General features: G+C 51.3%; 1 protein-coding gene across 1 annotated transcript in view; it reads left to right on the top strand.

The window, feature by feature from the left end:
- Positions 1-19,534, top strand: part of ERBB4 (erb-b2 receptor tyrosine kinase 4) — a 1,576,940-nt gene that overhangs the window by 910,124 nt on the left and 647,282 nt on the right. Inside the window, exon 11 of the mRNA XM_078682001.1 lies at positions 11,038-11,237. Coding sequence (XP_078538127.1) covers positions 11,038-11,237 — 200 coding nt within the window. The remainder of the gene's footprint in view (positions 1-11,037; positions 11,238-19,534) is intronic.

Genomic DNA, 19,534 nt, shown 5'->3' with positions numbered 1-19,534 from the left:
CTGCCAGGGGCGGGAGTTGCTTCATACCACACTTCCTGCCTGCGAGTAATTACTTCATGATCCCAACACGACAATGGAGAGCGTAGGAAAGTATCTCTCTGTGTATTTTAGTTTCCAATATTGAGAGTGACTAGAAACAAACAGGTAAACCCCTTGACTGCTAGCTTGTTTATAAAAACACTGGCTATTTAAATGGGCATTAATCAGTGCTCGCCCCCGCGCCGGGGCAGCGAATGGCGCACTCACGCGCCTCTCAAAGACCCGTCAGCCCTCGCGAGGCCGCACTTCAATCCCCGGGCCTGTCAGTCAGATGAGGGATGGCAATTAAGGTGCCACAGGTCCCCGATCTCGAGGCAGCGGGATGGGAACGGAGAGCGGCCAGAGATCAACAAATCCATGCCGGCTGACGGAGAGAGCAATTATCCGTCTCGGTGGGGCAAATGCCGAGAAACGGGGGGCTTCGTTTAATGACCTCGGAACCTGAAGAAACTGAGAGCGACGGGAACGAAACAGAGCGCAGAAGGCAGGAACTGGAGCCGGGGAAGAAAGCTGTAAACAGAGGAGATCTCTTTATTGTACACTGGCCGCGGCATCACGTGACGTGTTTCTGGGGTCGAAGATATCTTTTAAGGCCTCGGCCAGGCCCTGAGAAACCAAGCCTGGTTATTGCAGACCACTCAGGACGAGAAACAATGGGCGTCCAAAACGGGAGACTGTATGTGTTTTTAGGCAACACTGAAAGTATCGAATGGTTTTATAATCTTAAATATTGACAATGTGTTACTCTCTCCCATATAATTCTCGCACAGGGAAGGGATTTAGATTACGTGCATTGGTGAGCAGTCAATTTAACGGATTCTGCTCTGGCAACGTCTCCCAGAATCCTTCACTGAACTAGTCACGCCCGACGAAGTGCTCTGAAAATATATATCTATCGCTGCTGCAGTTTTGGCCCAGTGGCGGCTGGTGACATTTGAAAGTGGTGAGACATAACAGGGACTGTTCTTCTATGTGGGCGGTGGAGCGTCGTCCCATTGCCTTCTTGCAGTACGAGAAGCAGAAACATAAAATTGTATTGTAAATACCATTTTATGTTTCTGCTTCTCGCACTGAGAGAAAGCAGAGGAGTTTGGTTGGGGGCGGGCAGGTGGGCGGTCCTGCTCTAGGGAAGGGGAGGAGTGGCTTGCCTACTCTGAGGACCCTGACTGTTTGGTCAGCCCCATGGCCTCCCCTTAGTCGCCTGTGTGGTTGGCATGTCAGCCTGATCTGAATGCAAAGGCGATAACCCCCTCAGTATTGTGCTCGTCGAACTGGGAAAGAACACCCACGTACACCTTTTCCGCTAGCATTGGTTATGACAATTGTACAGGCTCAAGGGTTAAATTCTTGCAGGTTAGGTGCTTTACAAAGGGAATCTTTAATGATCTCAAAAGCTTGTTGGAATTCGTCAGACCAAACAAAACTAGCCTTGTTTTTTATAATGCCCCCATCACATGCATCTAAGCAATGTGCATTCCACGTGCAGCACACTGGGACGGACTTTGGAGTGACACACATTTCCATGCACTGTCCTCTGGGATACGTGGATTCTAGCCAATGCACACACAGCTCATAGGATTCTGGGATGCACTGTGATCACAGGTCACTGTAGGTGACCTTACATGCCACCATGTTTGTTTCCATTGCTACGGATGTACGCTTCTCCATTTATCACTCACCATTAGTGAGGTAAGTGACAAACAGAGAAGCATGCGCTTGTAGATATCCCAATGCCTGCAATGGCCACCTGGCGGGGACATGAAAATAAGCCATCATCAATGGCTGAGAATCCAAAAATAAAAGTACCAACTGTGAAAGGGCTGAAGAAGTTCAATAAAAAAAACTTTGCCTCTTTTGTGCCTTGCCGTCATAAACCACAGTCGATTTTGTTTGATTTGCGGAGAGATGCAGGAATTCATGAAATCTTCGTATTCGATGCCAGCATCAGGTGTACTGCCAAATAAATCACAAGGAGTCCTCGCTGTCAGAAGCCAAAGTCGATTATGTTTGAGTTCCAGACAGATGAAGGAATTCGTGAAATTCTACGTACTCTGTGGCAGCATCATGTGTACCACCAAATAAATTACGAGCAGTCTCAAAATAACCTGGATCCAGGGTTTCAAAATCATCTCTTAGTCAAAATTGTGCAGCAACACCTTTGGTACATGCAAATACAGTATTCCAAATCCTACATGCAGAAAACGTGTTTATTGCAACATCTCAGCAACCATACTTCAATGTAAGCTCCAGTAACAAGAAGAATGCTGTGCAATCCATCCACCCCTATATACACAGACAATGGAATGAAAAACAATGACTTCACACATTCCAACAGGGAATGCGCTTCTACATGTGCACGAGGGTGTATTGCTACGAATACCACCAATAATGCAAACCTCTATTAGCACATACCAGCTTGTACTCTAAAGGTGCTGAACATGGATCATTGTTTTTTCTAATTTCTGGCCTTCGTAGCAACTGCTGTACATCTTGCCAACGTGGAAGCCTGCAGGTATCTGGAAACAGGCAGACAGACCACCAAGAATCCTATCATACCCTCACTAGAGCCTAAAAGAAAGCTCACCGAGAACCACTGACAAGTACTGGTAGGTGAGCCTGCCTTTGGAGCACACTCCATTCGCCAGGGGTTGCCTGTTGCTCCTTATTCTCCTTTGTGGGACCTTCTCCGCCCTTATGGGGTCCATGCTACAGATGTTTTGCACTGTTCTGGCTCCCTATGGCGTGCAACCACTCACACAGAAGGGGGCCCCTGAAACTATACATAGGCAGAAGGAACAGCGGAAACTGAGAAATACAATCAAGACAAGATCCCTCTACCTGCTGGATGTAATCAAAGTGCTAATCGTCTCTAATGTATATACGCACACACATGAAACTGGCCTTCCACAACACAGAACACAAGTTTATTGGATACACAATTATCAAATGTATTTAATATATTACAAAAAAATGCAAATGTTTGAGAATTGATATATAATGAACCATAAACGACCCAAGCGCAACCAACACAACACATACACTATCTTTCATATCGATGAGTGCATACCCACACATACACATACGGCCTATAAAATGAGGGTACAAAACATTCTAAATATAAATGCATACAAAGAGCCACAAACTCCCTCTGATCATCACAGTTGATGACACTGCGAAATCCACAATAGTTGGGTATAGGGAAAGATTGTCAATTTGGGGTTGTTTCGTAGCTGAAGAACAATAGTTAATGCAAATCATTAAACAAAATCAATTTTTTATTGACATTGTTCTATGTATTGGGGGGGAAACAGATGAACATAGAAATTCCAGCGCCGACGCGCGTTTTGGTGGGTGACCCCGATGTGAGCCTCACCTTCTTCAGGGCGCAATATTTAAGAAAAAACAAAGAAGGAAGTAAAACATGTCCACCAGTCACTTGAAATATCTGAGGTCTCAGCCAAAGCCTAGACCGGGGAACCAACTATAGCCCAGGGTGTGATAGCATAGATGCTTGTGTACGGAAGAGAAGCACCTAGACCCAGCAGCAAAATGGTCCGGAACAAGCGCGATCCTAGGCCGCGGCCTGGGACCCTCCATGGGACGAATGAGAACACGGGTATTCCGGATGGGCAGATTCATGTTCGTGTGGGGCCAACAAGTAGATGCAGAGTCACCCAGTTCCCATCTAGCTCCTCCGTCTGGTACAAGAATCTGAAGAAAAATGGAAATGTTCCTGGGTTGCGGATCCCTCTGGCGTGCATTTAGGCCCCAGGAATTTTCAGGGTTCCTCCATTAGTTTACGCCCAGCGGATCTGTCCTCTGCTCTGTTTGATACCTTTGGGCCCCTTGCAGACCCCCTACCTGCTCTACTATTAACTTCCACAACCTCAGTCCGTCTGTCCCTCATTGCTGTCACCAGAAGAAGATACAGTGCTGGTTCTGATATTTAACTCCAAACCACCTTCAGCACAGTCCCGACCAATGTCGCACTATGAAATTAGTAAAGCGCAATCAGTAAACATGCATCCTGATTCTAATCCTATGCCCCTACTAGAGTGGACACATCATCAGAGACCCCATCATATATTTGGCTCTAATTCTTACCAAAGCCCTTCACCACTCACAGATAATGATAGCGGGAACAGGGATGATTTACCTCCTCATTATCATGGCAATTTTTACAGGGACTTACAAGAGGCCAGTAGCCTTGATACGTCTCTAGATATAGGGTTGAACTCTCCATTTGGACCCCCAATGAAAGAGAATGTGTCATTTGCAGTGGTAGTTCAACAATCAGCCGAGGTGTAGGGTCTACAAGTGTCCTCTATTGAGGTTAATACAAATGTCTTTACAGAAATTTTACAACCTAGGCAATCCAAATTTGAGTACTTGCTCCCTTTCATTGATGCTCTCATTGACACCTTAGAGGACACCTCATCATAGCCCTGTTCTGGCCCACCAGTGAATAGGCAGATAGCCAGATGTCACAGACCGGTGCCTGATGATGCTGATCTTCTTACTAAACATCCTACTCCAGAGAGTCTGGTTGTTCAGGCTTCACCAGCAAGGTGATCCTCAGTTCGTTCCTCACTATTCCCTCGGATGGAGAGTCCAAGAAGATTGAGGCGTTCAAAAATCAGATGTTCTTTTTGGCTAGTTTCACATTGAGATCAGTTAATGAAGTCTGTTTATTCAGCCAATATCTACATGCCTTGTAGGATATGGCAAGTGAGATGTTGCCAATAGTCATGGAAAAACTTTGAGCCTCACTGGCCCAAACTATTCTGGATGATCAAGATGTGGCAAAATATGTGTTTTGTTTTGGCCTTGATACTAATGATTGTCTGAGAATGACAGTTGGCACCAGTATGGTGCGATGTAGCTCTCTTTCATGGATGTGCCTCACACCTATTTGGCAGAAAAGCTAATTCTGCCTTCGGAATTTCAAACAAAGTAGGGACATGGTACTCTTTCTAGGTCTTTTGACCTCAAAACAGCTTCCTCACCCGTTAAAGAAATGTCGAGGCTCCTTTAGAGGGCTGGCTTATAGGCTATGGCGTTCTCCCCAGCCACTGCTCAATTGCCTCAGTCCTTTCAAGGCTGGCGAAATGGATCTTCATTCCACCCAGTGCCCTTCTTTTGCAGCACCAGTCACCAAGTACCTTTATTTTGCAGTGGCACACAACTACCACACAAAACTACCGTGTGGTAGGCAGGATCCAGCATTATCTCCAGGGGTGGTGATCCATCACATCTGACAGAATGGGTCCTTCAAATCGTTGGCCTGGCTATACACTACTCTTTCTTTCTGCTCCGCCAACCCTTCCCCTCACATCAGCTTCCCTCACAGGTGAACACCTATCCATTCTTTTTCAAGAGGTGTGAGTTTCTTTTTCCAAAGGAGCCATCAGGAGGGTTCCAGACTCGGAAATTTGGGCGGATTGCTACTCTTGCTTTTTCATCGTACTGGAAAGGATGGGGGTCTTTAGCCCATTTTGGCCCTTAAGACACCTGAATGCCTTCCTTGAAGTCCTAATTCAAAAGGCTCATGCTAGCCTAGATCTTGACTGCTAGGGACTCAAATGATTGGATGGTGTGCTTAAACTTGTAGTATGCGTATTTTCATATACCCGTCCTGCAGTTCAATGGATGTTACCTGTGTGGAAAAGTCAGCCCATATTGCACCTGATGCCCAGGCTGCTGGTGCAGGGCGACTCTTAGTTCCCATCTTGAATAATTACCAAATAAAGAGACGGGCGCTGAAGGCAGGAAAACAAGAACAGAGTTTATTTCTCATGAGGAGAGCATGTCATTTCGGACACTCTCATAGTGTCTTCAGGAGGTGCTCTAACAAGTTTCTCTGAGGCTTCGTCTTTTATACACAGATTTGTGGCACACAGGCATCCTTTATTACAATCAAGACATTGTGAAGTACGAAGATATTCCAACACGTGGCTACAGTAGGGGCCCTTATCCTCCATACAATAGGAGGGGCTGTCACGCAGCTGAGTGTTCTGCTGATTCCTTTAGAATGTGTGCTCCTGATCGAATCTCAGGGGGTGGGGAGGTCATGATCAATAGTGGCTCTTTTCAAGAGAGGCGAGTGCATACAGTAGTGGGCAATAAACTGTATCCTCAGGCTAAGGGATGACCAGCGGTCCATGTAGACAATTAGGTTCAGAGGAAGAGGTCATCAAAGGAGGGGTATTCATGGAGGGAAAGGAGGTGTTGGTCAGGCGCGGGGTGCGATTCTCAGAGACAGAGTCATGCGGGAGGGGAGGGCTCATGACTTGTGCATGTGAGAGCGGGGGCGGTCAGGGTGCATGGGGGAAGCTTGCAGGGTCAGGTAAGGGTGCTGGTGATCGATCGCAAACAGAGTGACTACGGTACCTAAAATGGCTGTTGTATATATGTGTGTATGGGTCTATGCTGGCGGGATAACACAGTCTGTGTTCTGCAATGTCCATTCTGCTTACGACAAGAGGTACAGTGAACACAAATGAACGCCGCTTATGTACATACACATTGCTATTTTCAACACCTGTAGCTTAAGTTAGGGCAGGAGCATTTTTCTGTGTGCCGTGCTCCCCTTCAGGGTTCCAAATGCCCCTCGGGTGATCACGATAGGGATGGCTGTGGTACCACTGAACTTCGTAAATACCAGATTTTCTCTACCTCGACCACGGCTCATCACAGTCAATCGTAGACCACTTCCAGACTATAGCAAATCTCCTAGCATTGTTGAGGTTCATGTTCAACAAGCTGAAGTCACACCTGACTCCTTTGCAGAGGCTTCCATTTATTGGAGCTGTCCCTAGAGATATTGCAGTTTAGGACATTCCCTCCATTCCAATGAGTCCAGGACATTCAGACTATGATTCCAAAATTTTAGGCTCGGTGAGAGCAGCTATGTGGATTTTTGTCCTTTCTTTTAGCCACCTGCATAATCCTTGTTAACTACACATTGTGGCTTATGCATGCTCTGCAATGGAATCTGAAGTTCCAGTGGGCCCACCACCAAGCAAACCTATCGGATGCCATTTAGATTTCTGAGGAGACGCCACACAGCCTTCAATTGTGGCTGTTGAATCGTGGTTGGACCAGCAGCAGGTCTCTCTCTGCCTGCCTGTCTCTCTCTCTCTCTCCCATGCCGATGACAGATTCATCACTGCTTGGTTGGGGGAGGTGTCAACCAGAGGACTCTGCTCTCCTGTTGATATCCAGCTTCACAACAGTCTGTTGGATTTACCAGCCGTTTGTCTGACGTTGAAGGCCATCCTCCCATCCATCAAGGGTGCACGTTCTCAGGATAATACCGCCACCATATGGCACTGCAAAAAGCAGGGCGGAGTAGTGTCTGGATTCTGAGCCAGGAGACACTCTCTGCCTCTGGTGTTGGCTAGAGTATCAGGCTACTTCCATGATTGTGAACCACCTGGCAGTCTTCTTGAGTGGCAGGGCAGCTTAGGTGTCTGAGGGGATCATGAATTGAATCAACATATTTAGGTGCTGAAGGCCATTTTTATACAGTGGGCAGAACCCTTGCTAGATCATATTTTGCTATAGACAAGGATGCACGGAGTCAAAAGTATTATATGTTGGACTTTCTGCAAAAAGACTAGCTAGGAGATGCATTCTAACTGAACTGGAGAACCGGGTCTAGTATGTCTGATCATCTGTGCCTCTCCTGCTCCAAGCTATGAAAAGATTAGGATCACTGGGCGCAAGTCATCCGAGTGGCTCTGGATTGGGCCAGGAGAGTGTAGTAACAAGCAATTCTTGGCAAACGCATCTGCCCTCCAAACAGACTACCACTTCAGGAAGATCTTCTGTTGCAGCAGCAGGGCAGGGCCCTTCACTCGAACCTGGCAATCTACACCTCCGTGTGTAGAGATTGAGCAGCAGCAGTTAACCAGGGGCGGCACCTCTGCTAAGGCAGAGGAGGGTCGCCCCGCTGCCTTTCAGCACGGCAAAAAAGAAAAAAGAAAATGATAACACAATGTTATTATCATTTTATTTTTCTGTGCTGGGGCAGTTTTGTGGGGCAGGGCTAGGCTGCACAGGAGGAAGGTGTATTGGCACCCTTCTAGGTGTGCATGAATGTTTGGCTACCCAAACATTCATGCACGCGTTGCATGTTCTTCACCTAGGCTGCAGTAGAGCCTGGGTGGATAACAGGCCCAGGCTCCCATTCGCTATCTGAGCGCCGAACCACAGCGCTCAAACCAATCACAACGCTGCATTTCAGCATTGTGATTGGCTTTGGGGAGCCTATTCTGCTTCCTGTTTGAACAGAACAGTCCCACTACTGATTCACAGAAGCAGTTGCGACGCAGGTTAACTGCATTTAATCAGCCACCCGTAGTGGCGGATGCCACCAGGTGCCCTTTCATGAAATACATTCTCGCTTGGTGCTTGGGCAAATTTGTGCCCTGTTGTGATGTCAGAAAGACAGATCCTTTAAAAGGCGAACTGTTGGTTGTTTTATTGTTTATTTTGTCTTTGTCCCAGCAAGGCCTTGGAATGGGCCCTATTAAAGGTTATTTGTTGACTCTTTCGGCCTTTTTGCATTTGCTGGACCTAACCTCCTTGATTAAGTCACCTGTTGTGAAGCAATTTATTAAAAATTTGACACATAGGTTCTCTCCCTGGCCATTTCTATTGCCACAGTGACACTGCATCTTTGTCTTGCCATTTTTTCATGTGTACGCCCTTAGAACTGATGAACAGCTGCTCATTGCATTTTCTGACTTTAAAGACTGTCTCCCTCATGTGATCAATTCAGCTCGTCACTTGAGTGAACTTCAAGGACTCTCCTTGCAACCAGCCAACATCACTTTTTATCCAGACAGACTGATGCTGAGGATGCAGCTGACCTTTTTGCTGAAAGTTATGACTCCCTTCTATGTTGGGCAAGCCATCACCCTGCCCGTATTCTTTGACCCTCCTCATCCCTCTAAAAAGAAGAGACTTCCTTGGCTGGATCCTAAAAGGGATTTAAGATTTTACTTTGATGATACCAAGGACCACTGACGAGACAATCCACTGTTTTGGGGGTTCTCCACATCAAAAAAAGGGATGGCTGTGCAAAAAAGAACCCTGATAAAATGGATAGTCCTGTGGATAAGATGTGGTACACACCAAGAAGCAGCCACCAGAAGATTTGAAAGCCCATTCGATTAGGGCTAAGACTGCAACCAATGTGTTGGCACTCAGAGTGCCTGTCCACATCTGCCAGGCTGTGTCCAAGAAGCACTATTGCCTTGACAGCCAGGTCTGATGAGAAGAACATTTTGCCCACTTGATCCTGAAAGACCTTTTGGTTCAGGTCCACTCCACAAACCCTCCATCTGGGAAAGTTTTCTTTTGGTATCTATTCTAAGATGAGGAATCAGTGGTTAAAAGTAAGTAACCATCAGAGGAAAAGTTTACTTACCTTCAGTAACATTCTTTCTATTGGATACTCTATCTAACTGCAGATTCCTCACTACCCTCCCACCTCTGTTCTGTAGAAGGGCCTCTTTTATAATGTCTAAAAGGTCCCAAGTTAGAAATATGCACACTGGAACTGCCAGTTACTGATGCTCTGAGTCTGAGGGTGTGGAAAGCGGCAAGCAAGAAAGTGACATCAGCTCACAGGAGTGGTGCTTGTATGCGACTCAACTGTCATTTCCTGGGTGCTATGAAATCAATGCTAAGTCACACACCTTACACAAGAAGTGCATGGAGCATTCCTGGTGAAAAACATTTTCTGGATCTAGGGCCAGATGTACAACCGTTTTTTGCGGTCATAAATGGGAAATCAGTCCGTTTGTGACTGCAAAATCAGTCTGCCCTATGTACAAACCCCAATCTACGAGTTGGTAACCTATTACCGACTCGTAAAATAGGGTCCCCGGGAGACCCCTTCTCTTTGTGATTGGCAGTGAAAATATTTTTTAGGAGCGGGCAGTGCTACCATGGACCACAGCCTACTCTTAAGAAATGAAACAGAAACTTTTCATTTTTATCTTTTTTATATGCATCCCGTTTTCCTTTCAAGAAAACAGTCTGCAATTTTTTTTTTTCAAACTGGTTTATTTAAAAAGCAATCACAGACATGGTGGTCTGCTGACTCCAGCAGGCCACCATCCCTGGGAGTGCTAGCCATTCCCAATGGGGTGGCAAATTGCACCAGTCTCATGAATATTAATGAGGCAGGCAATTTGCAACCCCATTAGGAATTGCAAACAGTGTCTGAGACACTGTTGTAAATTCCATTTTGAACGTTGCAAATTGCAACGTTCAAAATGAAAAATCACGCAATTAGCGATTCGCAAATTAGAAGCGTCGTACATCTGGCCCCTAGTCTGTTACCTAGTGAGTATTCTAAGGTAAAGAATCTGTGGTTAAATAAAATATCCACAAGAAAGAGCATTACCGAAGGTCAGTAACTTGTTTGTATCTACTATAGATAATTCTTTACCAAATATTCCCCAAGCCAGTACTTTAAACTAATAGGCCTTTTGTTGAAGCCTAAGAGTGTTCTAACTATTTAACTTCTCTAGCTTTCAGCGCATAGCTTGCCAACAGAAATTGGAAGTTTCTGTAATAGACTATTGCTCTGCAGGGCCAGCAGTATCCCAGTGCAGTCATCTACATGGCTGCCTAACCATACATGTAATCAGAAGCCTATCAAAAAACCATATCGATATCTGTTATTCAGCTTTGACCTTAACCCCCAACAACAATCTAGTCTAACAAAACTTACTTAATCGTATCCCTTACCATAATCTTAACCAAGCCCTAAACGTAACCACTATATATCATGCCTATCTTGTGAATCTTCTTTTCAGAAGCACAAAACTGTTGTGACATCTACTATTTCTCCAGAAGGTATTTCAATGCTTGAGTCGTTGCAGATTATTATTTATTGTGTTGCTCAAGTTATACTCATGGTTTGTCTTACCATTTCCTAGAAACAGTCCTGTAGCTCAAAATGTTTCTTGTATTCTTCAGCCACGTATCCCTGCTTGTCCTCAAGCAAAAGAGCGTCATCTCTCTGCAGTTCCAGTCATTAAAGGAAATCAGTGCCGGCAACGTTTACATCACCGACAACCACAATCTCTGCTACTACCACACTATCAACTGGACTGCACTCTACCGCACTCCCAACCAGAGGGCGGTGATTCACAACAACAAGAGGCCAGAGAACTGCAGTAAGTGGGAGGGGTATACTCTTTTCATTGGGTCTTTCAGGTGGGACTTAACATGAGTGATCTGGTGAGTGAGAGGTGGGCCTACAAGGGCGGTGTGGAGAGTGTCCTAATCCTTGGTGTGCTGTTCTATGCTAAAGATTCTGTTAGGATAATTGTCTGAATAAGAGTCCAGTTAGTGGTTACTTATAGGGAAAAGGAGGAACATTGTTGGTACTTGTGATATTTGTACTGTTTAACTGAGATCAGATATACGACGAGAATTAGCATGCACGAACCGATTTGCGACCCGTTTGCGCATGCTAATTCTGATTGGTCCATGTATAAACACTATTTTGCGAGTCCGAAATAATTTGTGACTCGCAAAATAGTGTTTTGTGACTCACTATTAAGAAGGTGCGTTCCCTTCCTAATAGCGAGTCACAAGCCATGTACCAATGTTTTGAGACCGCAATTGCGGTCGCAAAACACTCGCAAATTACCACCCTCTTCAAGAGGGTGGTAATGAAGTTTCAAATGGAAAGGGGTCCCCAAGGGACCTCTTGCCCTTTGTGACTGGCTCTGAAATATTTTTTAAGGGCAGGCAGTGGTCCAAGGGACCACTACCTGCCCTTAAAAAATGATACAAAATGCATCCCGTTTTTTTTAAAAAAAGGAAAACGGGCTGCATTTAAAAAAAAAAACACAGCTTTATTGACAAGCAGTCCCAGACATGGAGGTCTAATGAGTCCAGCAGGCCACCATCCCTGGGAGGGCCAACCATTCCCAATAGGGTCGCAAATTGCAAGTGGCTCATTATTATTCATGAGCCTTGCATTTTGCGACCCCATTGGGAATCACAATCAGTGTCTCTGACACTGTAGTAAATTGTAAATTGAGCCTCGCAAATTGCGACTCGTAATCGAGGGCAAATTGTGAGGCACAATTTACAAGGGTCGTACATCTGGCCCTTAGTGTTCAGAGGAAGGGTCACGGTTAAGATTAGGGTCCAGTGGCGGCTGGCATGACTGGCAGGTGTTGGGGCAGGAACGGGGGGGTGGGGGGGGGCAGGTGCAAGATAGTGCAATGAAAAACGAAAAAAATATTTTACAAATTACAACACTTACCTTGCCGCCGGTCCCACTGACGCTTCTCTCCTCCTTGCTCCAGCTCTTGCCATGGGTCAGGAAGCCAGGCTCCCCTGACCAATCACAATGCTGATCAATGCAGCATTGTGATTGGTAGGCACCCAGGCTCCCCTGACCAATCACAACGCTGAAATGCAGTGTTGTGATTGGTTTTGAGCGTTCTGGTGGGACGCTCAACCAGGGAATGGGAGCATGTGCTTGTTCTCCATGCACGCTGTAATGCATCCTGCATAAAGAACGGGCAAAATGCGCATGACGGGTTTGGGCAGTCTGAGAGGGCTGACCAAACAGTCATTGCGCACTTAGGAGTGGGCAAACTACTCTTCTCCTGCTCTGCGTGAGCAGAGCAGCACCGCCCACCCACCCGAAAAGAAGGAAACATAAAATGATAATAACTAAAAGTTATCATTTTATATTTCCTTTTCTATACACTGCTCAAAGCAGTGGGGCGATGCTCGTCCATCATAGCGGAGGAGCTGCCACTGTTAGGGTCAGAGCTAGAGTTACAGCAGTTCTCAAAGTTGTTGCATGGATGAGTGTTAGACTTCTATTTAGGGAAACATTTTGTGTGAATGTTATGGTTAAAGTTATGCTCATGGTTAACGTTGCAGCTGGGCTGGCTTTAGCATTGGTGGCATCTGGTGTGATAATCTTTGTTGGAGACCCCGACTGATCTCCTTCTCCAGGGATTCCCTTACTACTACCATCCAATGGTGCTCCTCATCATTCCCAAATTTCCTCACTCACATTGCTTTAATTTCTTTTTTAGCGCCACTCATCCCATTGTATGTTGTCAGAGCAGTTCACATCACACACACCTAGTATACAGAGACAATGAATCATACACTACTGTAAATCAATGCGTTTCAGTCATGAGTGTGAAAACAGCAACCGACGAGTCTTGTCAGTGGTGCCTATCTCATACTATGTATAATTCATTGTTTAAACTAATGATGTACATATTCACAGTGCTCTCTGGCACAGGCAAGGCCCTCTTAGCACTATAAATGCGCATCACTATTCCCAAGTGCACTAACCAGTATTCAAATCAGTAACTCCTCAGTTACACACTTTGACTTCTGAAGCAATTGCATGAACCAACTGAGCTTTCCCAGCAGAACAGTACATTTCCACAATAAGTTAAACTTTCATTGAAGGTGTTCTTGTTAGCTACATGCCTGACCCTATCCCCACACTCACTGACCCGCCTCTGCACTCACTGACCCCGCCTCCACGCTCACTGATCCCACCCCCAGAATTGATGACCCCGCCCCCACACCAAATGACCCCACCCCCACACTCACACCAAATGACCCCACCCCCACACTCACTTCGATCCCCGGCTCCGGCGGCAGCTCAGCTCAGCACCATGTGACTCTGGGCAATAGCTCACTTAATTTCCACGATGGCCCCCAGCGCCTTGAGACACGTAAGGGTGAGTCTTCGAACTTTACATTTTTTTACATTTACTCACTGACCCCGCCGCCATTCTTCTAGGAGCACAGTTCCAATACCTTTTTTAAGGTCTTGTTCTCCTGCTCGAACATGATGAAGGGCAACGCACACTGCAGCAAAATAAGACTTTTTAGGGCTCGCCTGCTGTGCGCATGCGCATAGCTGGCGAAGCTCTATAGGGGCTTAAACAGCGTTTACCCAAGCACGATTCCACTGGCGATTTCTTGAAGTGCATGTGCTTTTTAGGTCATTGCGCAAGCGCAAGCCCTAAAAAGCGCGTGCACAATGCCACCAGCCGCCTGCCTGCCTGCCTCGCATTACCACATCAAAGGCAGCTTCTCAGCGTGCGCTCATCCCCTAATTATTCACGGCCGGCCGGCCGTACTTTCAGTTTCACGGCCGCCGGCCGTGTCTCCTTTTATGCTAACTCCCTCTGTACCTCTCCTTGCATCCTCCTCTTTACTTCGATTCCTGCCGTTTTCTCTCTTCTCCGGCTGTTTGCTTTGCTTCCTTGTTAGGACTTGTGCCCCCCTCACCCTGACCCCCTCACCCTCACCCTCACACTCACTCACCCTCAACCCCTCACCCTCACACTCACCCTCAACCCCTCACTCACCCTCAACCCCTCACCCTCAACCCCTCACCCTCAACCCCTCACCCTCAACCCCTCACCCCCTCACCCTCACCCTCAACCCCTCACCCTCAACCCCTCACCCTCAACCCCTCACCCTCAACCCCTCACCCTCAACCCCTCACCCTCTCACCCTCAACCCCTCACCCTCAACCCCTCACCCCCTCACCCTCAACCCCGCACCCTCAACTCTCACCCCCTCACCCTCAACCCCGCACCCTCAACCCCTCACCCTCAACCCCGCACCCTCAACCCCTCACCCCCTCACCCTCAACCCCGCACCCTCAACCCCTCACCCTCAACCCTCACCCTCAACCCCTCACCCTCAACCCCTCACCCTCAACCCCTCACCCTCACCCTCACTCACCCTCACCCTCACTCACCCTCACCCTCACTCACCCTCAACCCCTCACTCACCCTCACCCTCACTCACCCTCACCCTCACTCACCCTCACCCTCACTCACCCTCACCCTCACTCACCCTCACTCACCCTCACCCTCACTCACCCTCAACCCCTCACCCTCACTCACCCTCAACCCCTCACCCTCACTCACCCTCACCCTCACTCACCCTCAACCCCTCACCCTCACTCACCCTCACTCACCCTCAACCCCTCACCCTCAACCCCTCACCCTCAACCCCTCACCCTCAACCCCTCACTCACCCTCACCCCCAACCCCTCACCCCAACCCCTCACCCTCAACCCCTCACCCTCACCCCCTCACCCTCACCCTCAACCCCTCACCCTCAACCCCTCACCCTCAACCCCTCACCCCCTCACCCGCTCACTCACCCCTCACCCTCAACCCCTCACCCTCACCCCCTCACCCTCAACCCCTCACTCACCCTCACACCCTCAACCCCTCACCCTCACCCCCTCACCCCCTCACTCACCCTCACCCTCAACCCCTCACTCACCCTCACCCCCTCACCCTCAACCCCTCACCCTCACCCTCAACCCCTCACTCACCCTCACCCCCTCAACCCCTCACCCTCACCCCCTCACTCACCCTCACCCTCAACCCCTCACCCTCAACCCCTCACCCTCACACTCACTCACCCTCAACCCCTCACCCTCACCCTCACCCTCAACCCCTCACCCTCACTCACCCTCAACCCCTCACCCTCACCCACCCTCAACCCCTCACCCACCCTCAACCCCTCACCCTCACCCACCCTCAACCCCTCACCCTCACCCACCCTCAACCCCTCACCCTCAACCCCTCACTCACCCTCAACCCCTCACCCTCACACTCACCCTCAACCCCTCACCCTCACCCACCCTCAACCCCTCACCCTCACCCACCCTCAACCCCTCGCCCTCACACTCACTCACCCTCACCCTCACTCTCAACCCCTCACCCTCTCACCCTCACCCTCACTCACCCTCACCCACCCTCAACCCCTCACCCTCAACCCCTCACCCTCAACCCCTCACCCTCAACCCCTCACCCTCAACCCCTCACTCACCCTCACCCTCACCCCTCACACCTCAACCCCTCACCCTCAACCCCTCACCCTCAACCCCTCACCCTCAACCCCTCACCCCCTCAACCCCTCACCCTCAACCCCTCACCCTCACCCTGCACCCTCAACCCCTCACTCACCCTCAACCCCGCACCCTCAACCCCTCACCCTCAACCCCTCACCCTCAACCCCTCACCCTCAACCCCTCACCCCCTCACCCTCAACCCCTCACCCTCAACCCCTCACTCACCCTCACCCCCTCACCCTCAACCCCTCACCCTCACACCCTCACCCTCAACCCCTCACCCTCAACCCCTCACCCTCAACCCCTCACTCACCCTCACCCCCAACCCCTCACCCCAACCCCTCACCCTCAACCCCTCACCCTCACCCCCTCACCCTCACCCTCAACCCCTCACCCTCAACCCCTCACCCTCAACCCCTCACCCCCTCACCCCCTCACTCACCCCTCACCCTCAACCCCTCACCCTCACCCCCTCACCCTCAACCCCTCACTCACCCTCACACCCTCAACCCCTCACCCCCTCACCCCCTCACTTACCCTCACCCTCAACCCCTCACTCACCCTCACCCCCTCACCCTCAACCCCTCACCCTCACCCTCAACCCCTCACTCACCCTCACCCCCTCACCCTCAACCCCTCAACCCCTCACCCTCAACCCCTCACCCTCAACCCCTCACCCTCACCCTCACTCACCCTCACCCTCACTCACCCTCACCCTCACTCACCCTCAACCCCTCACTCACCCTCACCCTCACTCACCCTCACCCTCACTCACCCTCACCCTCACTCACCCTCACCCTCACTCACCCTCACTCACCCTCACCCTCACTCACCCTCAACCCCTCACCCTCACTCACCCTCAACCCCTCACCCTCACTCACCCTCACCCTCACTCACCCTCAACCCCTCACCCTCACTCACCCTCACTCACCCTCAACCCCTCACCCTCAACCCCTCACCCTCAACCCCTCACCCTCAACCCCTCACTCACCCTCACCCCCAACCCCTCACCCCAACCCCTCACCCTCAACCCCTCACCCTCACCCCCTCACCCTCACCCTCAACCCCTCACCCTCAACCCCTCACCCTCAACCCCTCACCCCTCACCCCCTCACTCACCCCTCACCCTCAACCCCTCACCCTCACCCCCTCACCCTCAACCCCTCACTCACCCTCACACCCTCAACCCCTCACCCTCACCCCCTCACCCCCTCACTCACCCTCACCCTCAACCCCTCACTCACCCTCACCCCCTCACCCTCAACCCCTCACCCTCACCCTCAACCCCTCACTCACCCTCACCCCCTCACCCTCAACCCCTCACCCTCACCCCCTCACTCACCCTCACCCCTCAACCCCTCACCCTCAACCCCTCACCCTCACACTCACTCACCCTCAACCCCTCACCCTCACCCTCACCCTCAACCCCTCACCCTCACTCACCCTCAACCCCTCACCCTCACCCACCCTCAACCCCCTCACCCTCACCCACCCTCAACCCCTCACCCTCACCCACCCTCAACCCCTCACCCTCACCCACCCTCAACCCCTCACCCTCAACCCCTCACCCACCCTCAACCCCTCACCCTCACACTCACCCTCAACCCCTCACCCTCACCCACCCTCAACCCCTCACCCTCACCCACCCTCAACCCCTCGCCCTCACACTCACTCACTCACCCTCACTCTCAACCCCTCACCCTCTCACCCTCACCCTCACTCACCCTCACCCACCCTCAACCCCTCACCCTCAAACCCCACCCTCAACCCCTCACCCTCAACCCCACTCACCCTCAACCCTCACACCCCCTCACCCTCAACCCCTCACCCTCAACCCCTCACCCTCAACCCCTCACCCTCAACCCCTCACCCTCAACCCCTCACCCCCTCAACCCCTCACCCTCACCCCCTCACCCCGCACCCTCAACCCCTCACCCCCTCACCCTCAACCCCGCACCCTCAACCCCGCACCCTCAACCCCTCACCCTCAACCCCTCACCCTCAACCCCTCACCCTCAACCCCTCACCCTCAACCCCTCACCCTCAACCCCTCACCCCCTCACCCTCAACCCCTCACCCTCAACCCCTCACTCACCCTCACCCCCTCACCCTCAACCCCTCACCCTCACACCCTCACCCTCAACCCCTCACCCTCAACCCTCACCCTCAACCCCTCACTCACCCTCACCCCCAACCCCTCACCCCAACCCCTCACCCACAACCCCTCACCCTCAACCCCTCACCCTCACCCCCTCACCCTCACCCTCAACCCCTCACCCTCACCTCACCCTCAACCCCTCACCCCCTCACCCCTCACTCACCCCTCACCCTCAACCCCTCACCCTCACCCCTCACCCTCAACCCCTCACTCACCCTCACACCCTCAACCCCTCACCCTCACCCCCTCACCCCCTCACTCACCCTCACCCTCAACCCCTCACTCACCCTCACCCCTCACCCTCACCCTCACCCTCACCCTCAACCCCTCACTCACCCTCACCCTCAACCCCTCACCCTCACCCCCTCACTCACCCTCACCCTCAACCCCTCACCCTCAACCCCTCACCCTCACCACTCACCCTCAACCCCTCACCCTCACCCTCACCCTCAACCCCTCACCCTCACTCACCCCTCACCCCTCACCCTCACCCACCCTCAACCCCTCACCCTCACCCACCCTCACCCTCACCCTCACCCACCCTCAACCCCTCACCCTCACCCACCCTCAACCCCTCACCCTCAACCCCTCACCCTCACCCTCAACCCCTCACCCTCACACTCACCCTCAACCCCTCACCCTCACCCACCCTCAACCCCTCACCCTCACCCACCCTCACCCCTCGCCCTCACCACTCACCCTCACCCTCACTCTCAACCCCTCACCCTCTCACCCTCACCTCTCACCCTCACCCACCCTCACCCCTCACCCCCTCACCCTCAACCCCTCACCCTCAACCCCTCACTCACCCTCACCCTCAACCCCTCACCCTCAACCGCTCACCCTCAACCCCTCACCCTCAACCCCTCACCCTCAACCCCTCACCCTCAACCCCTCACCCTCAACCCCTCACCCCTCACCCCCTCACCCCTCAACCCCTCACCCGCACCCTCAACCCTCACCCCCTCACCCTCAACCCCGCACCCTCAACCCCTCACCCTCAACCCCTCACCCTCAACCCCTCACCCTCAACCCCTCACCCTCAACCCCTCACCCCCTCACCCTCACCCTCACCCTCAACCCCTCACTCACCCTCACCCCCTCACCCTCAACCCCTCACGCTCACACCCTCACCCTCAACCCCTCACCCTCACCCTCACCCTCAACCCCTCACTCACCCTCACCCCCTCACCCTCACCCCCTCACCCTCACCCCCTCACTCACCCTCAACCCCTCACCCCCTCACCCTCACCCCCTCACCCTCACCCCCTCACCCTCACCCCCTCACTCACCCTCAACCCCTCACCCCCTCACCCTCACCCCCTCACCCTCACACTCACTCACCCTCAACCCCTCACACTCACCCTCAACCCCTCACCCTCAACCCCTCACCCTCACTCACCCCCTCACCCTCACTCACCCTCAACCCCTCACCC

The sequence above is a fragment of the Lissotriton helveticus genome, chromosome 3_1, assembly GCF_964261635.1.
Source record: "Lissotriton helveticus chromosome 3_1, aLisHel1.1, whole genome shotgun sequence".
Taxonomy (NCBI): Eukaryota; Metazoa; Chordata; class Amphibia; order Caudata; family Salamandridae; genus Lissotriton; species Lissotriton helveticus.
This window is presented reverse-complemented; position numbering and strand designations above follow the sequence as displayed.